This window comes from Chelonia mydas, chromosome 11 (assembly GCF_015237465.2).
Source record: "Chelonia mydas isolate rCheMyd1 chromosome 11, rCheMyd1.pri.v2, whole genome shotgun sequence".
Classification (NCBI taxonomy): domain Eukaryota; kingdom Metazoa; phylum Chordata; order Testudines; family Cheloniidae; genus Chelonia; species Chelonia mydas.
In genome coordinates this window covers 38,114,702-38,129,065 of record NC_051251.2, presented here as the reverse complement: position 1 = coordinate 38,129,065, position 14,364 = coordinate 38,114,702, and the positions used below count along the sequence as shown (strand labels likewise).

Genomic DNA, 14,364 nt, shown 5'->3' with positions numbered 1-14,364 from the left:
CTTTTTATGAATTATACATATTATACTTTAATGTGATGAATAAAGATTCTGGCTACATTCTCAATAATTGGCAGTTGCATGGGTATATTGGAGAGCAGAATGTGGCTCATAGTGCAAATGTACAGGATTGACGCAAGAATAGAAAATCTGCTTGTTTCCCCTCACCCCTGTTTCAGATCAGGAGAGTTGCTCTGACAATAATGCTGGCTGTACTCACGAATGCATTCAAGGGCCCTTTGGAGCTCAGTGTACATGTCCAGTCGGATACTATCTTGCTAATGACTCCAAGACCTGTGAAGATATTAATGAATGTGACCCTCCAGGCTTTTGCAGTCAGCGTTGTTACAATGAAAGAGGGTCTTCGAGGTGTTACTGTGATGAAGGATACATTTTAGAAGCCAATGGAAGGACTTGTAAAGCTGCAGGTGAGGAATACTGATATAAAATCCAAAACAGTGGCTAGGGGGTTTAGGTACACTCTACAGCATCATGTACACAGACATTTTGATAATGCTACAAACCCTCTGTTTTACAAGAGGTTATAAAAATAGTCATTTTAAATAATTCCTGGCATATAACCCCGGATATTAAAACTGTTAGCTGTGAGGCTAGCTAGTAATTATCGTCCTTTTCAATATACTTGAAATGGATTGTTCTGCGTTTCTAATGTTGGGATTGTGAAAGTACATTTTGGAGGAAGGTGTTCAGTGGGTGTGCAGATGCTCAGCACCTCTCAGGTTTTGACCTATTGAGTAAAATTTGCCTCTGGGCAGATTGCAAGGTCTGTGAACTACTTAAGTCCCAGCCTTACATAAGACTTAAATATTGCTTTGGGCTAGCCTTCTGTAGAACAGCAAATGTCACCCACTAGTCGTCATTCTCCATTGTCTTGTAGTCTCTTCATGGCACTCCGGAAGTACAAAGGAGCCACAAACGCAGTGGATCTGGTCAGCAGAGTATTCCCCTGTGATGGGGGAATCCCCAGATGGTGGAGCAGCTCTGCACCACACTCCTTGCAGACTGTGTGGTTAGAGAAGGGGCATGGCAGTGGCACTTAGGCAATTACTGCCTGCTGGAGTGATGGGTCTTTGACATCATGGGCAGCTGTATGTTAGAATGGCCCTGAAGATACCCTGACTTATGCTGGGGGCCAGCCGGTCCTAGTATGGCCCTAGAAAAGTGGCTACTTTAAGGCTACCTTTGACCCTCCACCTTCATTCTTGTACCAAACATAGCTTGGCTGAAACAAATAACTGGGATCATTGTGTGGTACTCCTCAACACACACTATAGACAAAATATACATCGTGTATTCAATATCTACATTATAGGTCATGCAGGTAACATTGTTTATCGTGCAGGTTGACCAACGGCTCCCATTTTCAGTTGCTTATAACGTTTGCCAAATTTTTCGCTGTTCTGGCTGAAATATTCTTTATGAGATGTCTACCTCAGGCTGTTTTTTTTTTTTTTTGAAAGTTTCAACAGAAATGATTTAGACGCTTTCAAGAACAAAATTAGGGAAAAGTTCATTATTTTGCCCATATTAAAAATGTAAACAGCTTGTTTTATTAAGAAACTGTAGCACCTCCATACTTTGGCATGAGAAAAACCCACTCCAATTTGGCCAAATTATAAATTTTAGTGGTTCATTTTCCTCCCCTAGAAAAACATTCTGAATGGTTTATGGGGTTACTATTGCATAGCTTATTTGTTTGCATTCATTTCTTTTCTTTTGCAGAGTCTGGGAATCTTCTCTTACTAGTGGCAAGCCGTAACCAAATTGTTGTAGACAACATCACCTCTCAGGCACACAGCATTTATTCTCTGATTCGAGATGGGAGGAATATAGTAGCTATTGATTTTGATTCAGTCACTGGTCGCATCTATTGGTCTGACACCACACAAGATAAGATTTGGAGTGCTTATCAAAATGGCACAGACCGAAAAATAGTAAGTCTCTTGGGGAATGTTGTCTTTTATTTCTTTTCATTATGTAAAGGACGAGAGTACATACTATACCTTCCATTAACAAAGATGGAAGATGCAGTGTTTGTCCCATGTTTATAGAGACACCAGGTGCGTGAGGTAATATCTTTTATTCAGCCAACTTCTGTTGGTGAAATAGACAAGCTTTCGAGCTACACAGAGCTCTTTTTCAGGTCTGGGAAAGGTACTCAGGGCATGTCTACACTTAAAACTCTGCATCGGCACAGCTGCTGTGCTTAAGGGCTTGTCTGCACTGGCACTTTACAGCGCTGCAACTTTCTCGCTCAGGGGTGTGAACTCTTCCCCCCCCCCCCACCCCCCCGAGCGCTGCAAGTTTCAGCGCTGTAAAGTGCCTGTGTAGATAGGGCACCAGCGCTGGGAGCCACGCTGCTCATGGAGGTGGTTTTTTTATAGTGCATCTGAAGAAGTGGGTTTTTTACCCACGAAAGCTTATGCCCAAATAAATCTGTTAGTCTTTAAGGTGGCACCGGACTCCTTGTTGTTTCTGTGTAAGCTTGACTCTCTCACCAACAGAAGTTGGTCCAATAAAAGATATTACTTCACCCACCTTGTCTCTCTAAAGATGTAAGAGGCAGCTCTCCGTGTATTGTAATGAAAAGGAAGGTAACTTAAAGAAAGTGAAGCGGTTCACGATTTGCAGGAAGTAAGTTTAAAATTCCATAGATGATAAAGCACTTTTACGTATAACATTTTGAAAGAGAAGCTAAAGTTGTTAGGAAACACACAGACACACGCACACACTACAGATAGTCTTGCACGTATTAAGGCTATGCTGACATTATTCCAACCCTTTCTTGGTGCCAGATTGTAAACCCTTCTTACTGCTAGTGGGCCATTACTCACCCAGGTAGTCCCATAGACGTCAATAGGACTACTCAGGTAATTGCTCACCAATGGGAGCATGGGATTCATAGACTGGCCCTTATTTTGTATAAGAAATCTAAAGGGTAAGGGTTACTTGTGTCCTCTTTTCTACAGCTTTTTAAAAAATGTTACCAATATTGAATTATAATTATTTAATGCCAACTAACTCTTTGATGTTTTTTTAACAGGTGTTTGACAGTGGTGTCACCGTGACTGAAAGTATAGGGGTAGACTGGGTAGGTCGCAATCTTTACTGGACAGACTTTGTTCTGGAAACAATTGAAGTCTCTAGAATGGATGGGAGCCACAGGACTGTGCTGATTAGTGAAAATATAACAAACCCAAGGGGACTAGTGTTAGATCCCAGAATTAAGTAAGATTTTTTTTTTGTTTTTAAAAAATAAAGTATTTTATAATGATTTCAATGGTAAAATGATTTTAATTTGTACCCAAAATGCAATATTTAAGATGTAACCAAGTTTATCGTAATTGTAAATAACAATTAGGGTTTGGATTCTAGGAAATTTCAAGTTTACTAAACTAAGTTTGTTCACAAGTCTCAGTTACAGCAAACACTTAAGCTTATTCAAACCACAGTATAATACAGCCATTTGTTAACTGTCTTTCACCTTAATTACTGTCTTTGTTATCTTGAAACAGACGTTATAACACTTACTTGTATGAAGTCTTGTTGTAGCTGTGTTGGTCCCAGGATATGGGAGAGACAAGATGGGCAAGATAACACCTTTTATTGGATCAACTTCTGTGGTCTCTCTCACCAACTGAAGTCGGTCCAATAAAAGATATTGCCTCACTCACCTTGTCTCTCTAATAACACTTATTTCTCAGATGAGAGCTTATGCTTTATAATGTTAATATGTTGTGGTTATTCAGCTTTGCATCACATAGCTACTTACCATCTAATGTGTCATGCCTGTATAGCAAAGAGCTGGTTCTGTTGCATGCTGAAAACATTTTCACTACGTTCATTTGGGAGAGCTGCCGGTAACTCATTAAGTGCTTTCCCATCTGAAGACGTGACAAAACAGTCAGTGCTGAATATTAGTGGCAGATGAATTTCTCCCCCACTATTTGTGTACTGCTGCTGACTGTACTGAATAGTGGAAGGTAAACTGACAAACCCCTGCGTCCATATACTGTTTTATTAGCAGAGCGTTGGCAATCTACTGTGCTCTCTAACAGCTTGAGCTCTGAACTATGCTGTCAATCATGCTGAGCTGCTCAGTTACAATAATATGGTAGCTGTATAGGGGACACACCATGAAAGACACAAATATCTATTTTATTAAGTTGGCATTAAGCAGTTCAGGAGTTGGAATGTAAACCATTTTATCTAAGAGTTGAAAAATAATTACATGATTATAAAATAACTTCCAGTTAGAATTACCAATTGTGCATTAAAGCTATAGCAGAAAACATGTTTAAAAATGTTTTATTATAAAAAAATTATGGCTACACTTCTTTTGAAAAAAAAGTATCCTAATCCACTAATCCTACATTGATTTCAGTAGTGTTTATTGCATAGTATATTTCGTAAGTGTCATTTTATTTTTGTCTAAAAAGACTTTCTCTGAAATTTCTCAATATCCAAATAATTTTTCTCGATTAGTAACCACATATTATTTTTTACAGTGCTCATGTGATGTTCTGGACAGACTGGGGCCAAAATCCTCGAATTGAAAAAGCTAGCATGGATGGCACAATGCGAACAGTTATCATTAGTGATAAAATCTACTGGCCAAATGGACTTTCCATTGATTACCCAAATAAACTGCTTTACTTTGCTGATGCCTATCTTGATTATATTGATTTTTGTGATTACAATGGAAACCACAGGCGACAGGTGGTAGCAAGTGACTTGGTAAGACAATAGTAATGAAAAAAACTGTTTCCCATGGTTCTAAGGTTCTTTTATGGCCCCCATTACAGATGGGAACTAAGAGATTAAGTGAGTTGCCAAAGGTCATATTGCAGATCAGGAAATTGAAATTGGGGTCCTGAGTCCAGGCTAGTGACCTCAACACTTCCTCTCATCCGGCTCTGTTTAATAGCATGAAGTCTAAGGGCCCTATCCTCCATTGCTACTAAACTCAGTGCATTGGATGAGCTGAATATGTTATGTAAAGGTTTGAACAACATAAGGGACATTCTCACCAACAATGAGACTGCCACAGTATGCTCTCTGCTACTGCTCTGTGTTGCTAATACTCGCTATTGAGAGGAGCAGATGAGGAAACCATGCCCCCACCTATCGTCATGGTATGAGTTCCAGTGTGGTGGCAGCTAATATCTGCTACTATACTTCAGGTCATCATTGGTAGCTCGCATCTCCATCTCCTCATGGTTCACATTGTTACTTGCAGCACAACTTTGCCCATGGCTGCCTATCCACACGTTATACCACCTATTTAGTTACAAGCAGGATTCAGTACTTTATGTAGTGCTGAACAGGTTTATCAGCTAATGCTATTAGAAACGTAGAAGTATGTGAGGATTAATGTATGGAATTCCTCTTAATGCTAATAAGAATTACATTCACAAATCTTTCCATATTAAAACAGGAATCTGTCCCTTTATATGGGATAGAAAATATGAACTAAATCTGTAATATGTGATATGCATATGTAATACATAATATAAGATCTATTTGGAGTGGACATAACTGAAGTTAACTGTCCATTTTGTGTGGTTTAGTTTATTAAGTGGATAAAAGGTGTGTGTCTCAGAGTGAGTGTGTGTATGTAGGGGGAACAAACTGGTCCGTGTTCTTTTTTCAGTTATAGTCTTGGTAACAGTTGCCATAATTGTGGATTGCATAAACATGAGTTCTCTGTACTGCAGTATGAAGGATGTGTTAAATCCTCAGCTACTATAAATAGGCATAACTCAATTTAAATCAATGAAGCTACTTGGATTTACAACAATTGAAGCTCTGGCCCTACTTTTCTATGGCAGGACAAACCAGTTCTTGTTAAATTGGACCACTATAATCCTCAGCCCTCTTTTTTAACCCAAACCTAATTTTCCCCAGATTTGGATAAGCGACCCTCTCCAACAGGCCAGTAAGCAACAGGGGATTTCAAAGGTACAAAGGGCACCCAACTCCCATTGACTTTTCCACTCATGCCTTTGAAAATCTATACCCCCCCCCTTTATTTAATAGGCTCCTCTGTTCTACCCTTACAACATATGACAGTTCTATTGATCTTCCAGGCTATGCATCTTATACTTTACAATGACAGACGAATGTTTATTTACCAAGTGCTTTTTCATTTAAAAACTTCTTTTTTTTCCAGAAAAGCAATTAGCACCTATCATCAGGTGACAGAGGAGAGGGTAAATCATTTGTATTCCTATGGAAGGATCTGTGTGGGCGACAACTGTTATGTTCTCCACCGTGCTTAGCTCTGCTGTTATTTCAGTGCAAGTGCCAGATAATAATACCAATGGAACTAAATTGGTAAATATTCTTGCTTTTAGGTATTACGGCATCCACATGCTCTGACTGTCTTTGAAGATTTTGTGTATTGGAGTGACCGATACACTAATCGAGTCATTCGGGCCAACAAGTGGCATGGAGGAAACCAAACAATTATGATTTATAACATTCACCAGCCTTTGGGAATTGTTGCAGTCCATCCTGTTAAACAACCTGGTGGTAAGTCACACAAAGCAACTTTGACAACACAAAAGCAAAATCTGCTATATGCATATTCATAAACACAATTGGAATCATTCATGCCAACAAAGGGCATGACTTAAAATAAGATGACATTGCTAATGGTATTCCCTGGCTGGTGAGGATTGATCCAGTCCATCCATCCTGGTGGTCAATTAAACGAAGTAGTCTTGCCAATACAAACTCAAAACAGGCAAAATGTGTAGTAAGGAATTGGTATCTGGAGTTTCTCTGTTATTTATTTTTATCTTATTTATTTCTTTATTTTAAGACAACTGACACCTTAGAATGCATTTTACTTAGTAAAACGTCTCTGGTTGGAATAGGTGGGTGAATTGATTGCACACAATTATGTCACTTTTTTAGATGAGATCTCTTGCTGGCTTGCTTCTTAAAGACTTTTACTTTGATTCATAGTGAAAAGGAAAGGGAAAAGAATGGTGCTATTCCATGGTGTGCCCACACCTTGAATACTATGTGCAGCTCTGGTCATCCCATCTCAAAAAAGATATATTAGAATTAGAAAAAGTACAGAGAAGAGAAACAGAAACTATTGGGGGTCTGGAACAGTTTCCATACCGGGAGAGAGTAAAAAGACTGGGACTGTTCATCTTAGAAAAGAGATGACTAAGGGACGATATGGTAGATGTCAATAAAATCATGAATGATATAGAGAAAGTGAATAGGGAAGTGTTACTTATCCCTTCATGTAACACAAGAAGCAGGGGTCACCAAATGAACTGAATAAGCAGCAGGTTTAGAACAAACATAAGGAAGTACTTCTTCACACAACGCATGGTCAACCTGTGGAACTCATTGCTGGAGGTATGTTATGAAGGCCAAAAGCATAACTTTGTTCAAAAAATAATTAAGTAAGTTCGCGGAGGTTATGTCCTTCAATGGCTATGTGCCAAGATGGTCAGGGATGCAATCCAGTGCTCTGGGTGTCCCTAAGTCTCTGACTGCCAGAAGCTGAGACTGGGTGATAAAGTATGGATCTCTCGTTAATTGCCCTATTCTGTTCATTCCCCTGAAGCATCTGGCATTGGCCACTGTCAGAAGACAGAATACTGAGGTAGATGGACTATTGGCCTAACCCAGTATGGTTGTTCTTATGTTCTTATATTAATCTACTGTATTATTCTTCTCTATCTTGAGTTCTGGTTTTATGCTGCTGCCTTACTGCTGTTTTGTTAATCTCTTTAATTTTCAGTAGGTTTTAAATTAGAAATGATGACATTTTATCCTTGAGTTTCTAGGCCTCTAAGAGTAGCTAGATTAGCCTCCTGCTAATTGTTAGGGGTAACTTCAAAACATGATTTCACTATGTGAAGATCACTCTTCATGAGAACTCCTCTTTAGTGGCAAGCGTGTGGGATTAAACAAAGCAATCTAACTTGGAAATGCAATAAGTAGATCTGTGGTGATCAGAGAGACCATGTTCTCTCTGTAATTTGCATTTTAAAAATTTAGTCTGGGATTTTCAAAGAGATCCATGGAGTTAGGCAATCAACTCCCACTAAAATTGAATGGGATTTGAGCACTGCTTTTAAAATCCCAGCCTTGAGAATTAATTTAAAACCCCCTACATTTGCCATTAATGATAAGGTTAGCATGATCATGGACTGGGAATTCTGCACCCCTTGCCATGCAGGGACATCAGACATTGCAGATAGACTCCAATGTTCTGCATTATACAAATGAAATGAAATGGCTGGTATGTCAACAGCACTGTTGTTTTAACAAACAGCGTGGGAAGGTTATTCAGTGTTACAGTGTCTTAGTGTGTTCCTGGTTCCAGAAAATGTAGTCCCTGCATTTAAAGAAATACAAGTAAAGTAATGTAGTGGACCCAGTCTAACGGTTTTAACTTTTATAGGATTAGGACCTAAATAGACATTGACTCAGAGTGTATGCATACAGAACTTCATGACCTATTGTAGATTTACCAGTGCTTTCTTTTTAATCTCAGGTATCAATTCTTGTGCATCATCTTCCTGTAGCCACCTGTGCTTGCTTTCTTCATCAGGGCCACGGTTTTATTCTTGTGCCTGCCCTTCAGGATGGACACTTTCTCCTGATAATGTGAACTGCATGAGAGGTAAGACCATAATAGCCAGAGATGCAAAAAAATAAAACAAGCAAAGAAAAAAACCCTGTTAGATCATTGTCCATTCCTCTGCCAGGGCAGGATGTACCACACAAAATGATGGACGGCTATTTGTGGAAAATATATCCTACATCATTTTAGGCAGTTCGCATGGAATGTACTTTTTCTTGAAGACTTGGGGCCAAATTTTTGCAAGAGCTCTGGGCCAGATTTTCAAATGCTCAGCACTCACAATCTCTGGGGGCAGATTTTTGAAAGCACTCAGCTCCCATTGAGGCACCTACAAAGGAGCCAGATATTTTAAAAAACATTCAGCACATTGGGTGTTTTTGACAGAAATACTAGTGAAAAGAGTTAATTTTTAGTAAATATTAGAGAATATTAACAGAACGTTGAACTTTTTTTTTAACTATTCAGACTAGACACCTCATTCTAAGACTTGTAGTAATCCAATCAGAGAACCAAAGGAATATCATGTTGTATGTATTATGTTGTATGTAATACATGTTATATATATTAGTGTGTAACTAATAATGCCTAATTGCCGAGGTTGGCAAGAGATGAATTATGGAGAACAACCGAAACTGTTGCAACATGCACTCTACTGTTCCTTGGCTAAAAATTCTGAGTATGAAGTTCAGGACCTCTAGAGGCACAAACTAGTATTACAAATACACATGATTTGGGATAATCAAAACTAACCTACCCAACTCGAATTTCAGATATAAGATAATTACACTGATTTGCCCTGGACCAATCTGCAGACCAAGGATTGTTTGCAGAAGTCATTCAGCAAATTAATTTTCTAAAAATTCAAGAAAATCATAAATTGCTTGGAGGGAATTCATGACCAGAAAAAGAGACTAAATTAGTCAAAGAAAGCATTTGCTGTGAATTGTTCACTTAGCTCTGGAGATGTGCAAAGTCCTTTGGTGTGTTTCTCAAGAGGAAGCTCCAGAGCACGTGAAATTTAGGGTGGAAATGCTTCTGGGTTAAGCAGAGAGTGGGGTTGTCTGACTAATTCAGCAGACACCTCCTAACTCTCTGAGTTTTCAAGGGAAAATCAATGTTGCTTTTTTTTCCGCCCCCTGAATAGATTCTTAAGCTGATTCTTATGGCTTCTAATAGATTCTTATGGCTTCAAAGAGCCATATCGATTTCCCCTTACTATAAGAAACAATAAACTAAATAAAGTGTTTTAAGTGTATGTGCACCACACATTTGTTTTTACAATCTGGAGAGAAGGGCGCTACTCATGGAAGTATGCACTATACTCTAGAGTAAGAGGGTGTAGGGATGGGCTTAGAGAGAGTACCGTGAAAGAGATAGATTACACCTGTGGTCAAGCAAGCATGCACATGAGAAATGTTATGCATGTTTGCAAGTGTTTGCAGGATCTTTTATGCCACTGTATCTAGCCAACGGGTCAAAATATTTGGAAAGTCTTATTCTTTCTTCCTAGACCATAAACCAGGGGCATACTGTGACACTTCCTAAATCCATTTATTTACCATTGTGACCTTTTCCTAAATTCCATAGCTGTGCAATACATAGAATTGTGCAACAAAAAGGGATCTGTAGAAATTTCTGTATGAGTGAAGAAACTGAATACAACTTCAGACAATTTTAATCTGTGTAGGCTTCTTTATTCTGTTTAGTTAAAATTTCTATTATACATTGAAAAAACAGCATATAGAAAACAGCAGATTTTATGTATGCATTAGATTTACTACAGGTCAGAACTTATCAGCAAAGGGTATTATACAACACTGCTGATTCTTTTCGTGGTGAACGATTTTAATTATCGCTAATGATTACAAAAGAATAGAGATTTGCCATTCTCCTTCAGAGATTTATTATGATCGTAATCCTTGCTGACATTGTTTAGTTTAGCTTGCCAGCACAAACTTTCAGCAGAAAGATTAAACTGACTTACGCACATTTTGGCTGCATAGTGGTCTTTCCAACAGAGTGATATTGGGGAACTCTGCATAGGTAATTGGCATATCTAATATTACTAACCTTATGTTGGTGGAAAAGTGTTAATTCCCAGATTGCACATTTTCTTGCTTTACAAAATGGCTTTGGTAATTTTGATGTCAAGGTTAGGTTTTGTAGTAATTCTATTTTTAAAACTTTTTGTGACATGAGTGTTAGTGAAGTTACCATTTTCCTCGGTGAGTCTAAAAAAAAAATGTAGTCGTAACACTGAAATGTAAAATATTATGCTAACAAAGTAAATTTAGTGTCTCAAACATTTAATTGAAATGGAATAAGACATTAATTTTATATAAAATACAACTTAATCATGTAAATGTATATTAAAAGTAATAGCTATATGAAGGATATATTTTATGGACCTGATTCAGCTTCACTGATTTTACACTCATGTAACTCCATGAGCTACAGTGAAGTTACTCCAGAGCACAGAATCAGGCTTTACATATTCATAGTTGTGAAATAATAAAAAAAAAAAAACAAACAACCCAACCAAACTCCTTGCTTTTAATATTCCATGGGTATGTAATGAACTTATAAGTAGGTTATTGGGTATAATATAAATGTGCATCTAAGGCACTTCCCATGTGACCTCCTTTTAGGCTAGGTCGACACTTAACATCTGTGCAAGGGCCAGCATGTAGCTGTGCTTAATGAGGAACCTCCCTGGCAGGGAATTGTGACTCTGAGGCCTTGTTTGCCCTGGGGTATTTTTGCACGAGTGCAGCTGCACACAAAACCCTGCTGTCAATGCACTGCAGCTCTAAACCAATGCAAAAAATCCCCAGGGTAAACAACCCCTTAGAGCAAGGATTCTCAAACTTCATCGCACTGCGACCCCCTCCTGACAACAAAAATTACTACATGACCTCAGGAGGGGGGACCGAAGCCTGAGCCCACCTGAGCCCTGCCACCCCGAGGTGGGGGCAAAGCCCAAGCCCAAGGGCTTCAGCCCCAGGTAGGGGGCCTGTAACCTGAATCCCCCGCCACCCAGGGCTGAAGCCCTCAGACTTCAGCCCTGGCCCTGGGCAGTGGGACTCGGGCTTCAGCCCTGGGCCCCAGCATGTCTAAGCCAGCCCTGGTGACTCCATTAAAATGGGGACACAACCCACCTTGGGGTCCCAACCCACAGTTTGAGAACCGCTGCCTTAGAGTGTCACAATTCCTTCCCTGGTTCCACTGTGCTCCCGGAGGTGACGTAAGTTACTGCTGCCCTTTACATGGCGCAGTTTACTTTTCCACTAGTACTGGCTCAGCTGTGCGAGCTGATGCATTGCTCTCACTCCTCACCACTATCTACTCATTCCCTGCCTATTTGTTCATGGCGATTGGCAAGGGCCTTGAGCAGCAGTCCCGCTGAACCTGCTCTTTCCCATGTTCCCAGACGGGTGATCCTGGCAGAGATTATGTGTTGGCTCATGCCCTCTTACTCGCCTCTGCATCTGCATTAGGGCAAGTGACAATCTTACCCTTTATTATTTGTTCAATTAATAGAATTGAATGATTAATGACTAAAGCTGGCTTTGCTTATCAGAGCAATAATTTTTCAAGTTTTTTTTGTTATGGTCTTATATTAATTCAGCAAAGCACTTTGGCTTATCTTTAAACTACTGATCTAGTTACTTCAATGGAACTTAAGCACATGCTTAAAATCAAGCATATGCTTAAGGGTCTTTCAATAGTGCCTAGATGACTTAGGAGCATACATTTTATTGAATTTCAGTGGGGCTTGTGCTCCTAAATCACGTAGGCATATTGAAAATACTGCATATAAGTATTTTACTGAATTAGGCCTATATTATAGTATCCTGCAAACACTTACACTTGAGTAACTTTACTCATGTGACTAGTTTCACTGACTTCAGGGGTAGCTGCTAAGTTTTCAGCCCTTTTGAAAACCAGGTCATTGATTTCAGGGCTTAAATGTCATTTTAGGGTTATAACTAATACTCATTTTTGAAAAGCTTACTGTATGCGCTCACAAATTCTGGCACAAAGTTAGCAAACACCATCCCATAGCATCTCATTTCCTTTACTGACTGAACTATATAGGAATATAATTCTGATTTCTGTTATGTTGTTTTCACAGTTGAACATCCCTTCCTTATTGCTGTAAGAGATAATATCATTTATGGGATTTCTCTTAACCCTGCGGAGAAGAGCAATGATGCCATGGTTCCAATAGCAGGTGTCCAGAATGGTGTTGATGTTGACTTTGACGATTCGGAACAGATGATCTATTGGGTTGAAAATCCAGTAAGTTAATACTTATGTTTGAAATGTGCACTAAAGGGACAACACCCACTTAAAAATGATACTTCTGACTAATTTTTTAACATACTAATATTATAGATAATATTTACATTACAATAACTCAAAGAAATGAAAGAAAATATTTCTTTATAGTTTTTCCATTTTGTTTATTAGTCAGTTTCTTGGTTTCTTCTGTATATTCAGTTAGGGGTCAATCCTACAAACACAGGAGTAATTTTACCTATGGGACTACTCATTAGAGTAAAGTTATTCATGTGTGTGAATGTTTCAAGGGTTGGGCCCATAGCTTGTCAGTACAGAAAAATATGTAAAAAAAAAAGGCGGGGGGGAAAGTGATTCAAAAACACAACAATTTGCAGGGGGCTCTGGGGAGGTATAATGCTCTGAAACTAGTTTTACCTGATTTTGAAAAACTGACTACATTTGAAGTTGATGGTGCCCCTTTAATGACTGCTCCTGCTGAGCTAATAAAAGGGCTTGTTCTCTAAGGTCAACACAAAATATTTCCCAGCTTTTGCAGTGTGGAAGCTTATTTAAAAGTCTGTGGAAGTCACTGAAATGGACTTAGCAAGGAGTGTGCTGATTCAGCAGCAAGCAAGTTAGGCCAGGGAAACTCCTTTTTTAATTTCTTGCTCTGCTAAGTCCAGGAGAAGTGTGGTGTCAACCAAGGAGTTCTCATGAGTTGTGCTGTACAGCAGGTTATTCATGTCAGCTTCTTACCTTCCATCCATGTAGGGATTTCCTTAAACTTCGCCCTGCAAGTGAAAGTGATGAAAATTTCTTTTTTCATTATTTTTTGCCTTGGTTTTTTTGCAGGTTTCTTCAAAAATAAAAAAAACCACGTGTTTTGGAGGAAAGAAACTAAAAATAGGGCTAGTAAAGCAAGCTTCCCCTGTAGATATGTATTTAATTTTGTAATTAATTTGATTCAGCTATGTATATGTCCCCATTTTTTTTAATGAACTTTCAAGCAATCAAATTTTACTGGCAAAAATAGTAGCAAAAGATGATTTTCAAAGTTTCATGAGCAAGTATTCATGGAAATCAAAGCCCTGATTCTGCAAAGATTATTTTGCTTGTTTAAACACATACGTCAGTGTTTGCAGGATCAGAACCTCATTTTAAATTTACATGCTCATGTTTTTGTGGCAGAAGTACTTTAATTCGGTCAGGGAACAGAGAAAATACTGTGTGATTTATCTGCCAAATCACACGTAAGCAACACAGCTGGAATGTCTAATGTTCACAATGAAGGCATTAAATAAATAAAAATCAAATAGATGTTAATCAAATAAATTCCAATAGGGCTTGATCCTGCAAGGTGCTGCACACCCGGTTTCCAATGCAACAAAGCCCGTAAGCATGTACTTAACTTTAAGCATCTGAGTAGTCTCTTTGACATTAATGGA

At 38.8% G+C, this 14,364-nt stretch overlaps 1 protein-coding gene across 3 annotated transcripts in view; it reads left to right on the top strand.

Annotated features, from left to right (window-relative positions):
* LRP2 (LDL receptor related protein 2) overlaps positions 1–14,364 on the top strand; it is a 182,220-nt gene that overhangs the window by 76,465 nt on the left and 91,391 nt on the right. For all 3 annotated transcript variants that reach the window (XM_037912394.2, XM_043525116.1, XM_043525115.1), the window contains exons 26-32: positions 177–425; positions 1,741–1,952; positions 3,062–3,246; positions 4,527–4,755; positions 6,375–6,552; positions 8,546–8,674; positions 12,771–12,937. In XM_037912394.2, the coding sequence (XP_037768322.1) occupies positions 177–425; positions 1,741–1,952; positions 3,062–3,246; positions 4,527–4,755; positions 6,375–6,552; positions 8,546–8,674; positions 12,771–12,937 (1,349 nt within the window). The remainder of the gene's footprint in view (positions 1–176; positions 426–1,740; positions 1,953–3,061; positions 3,247–4,526; positions 4,756–6,374; positions 6,553–8,545; positions 8,675–12,770; positions 12,938–14,364) is intronic.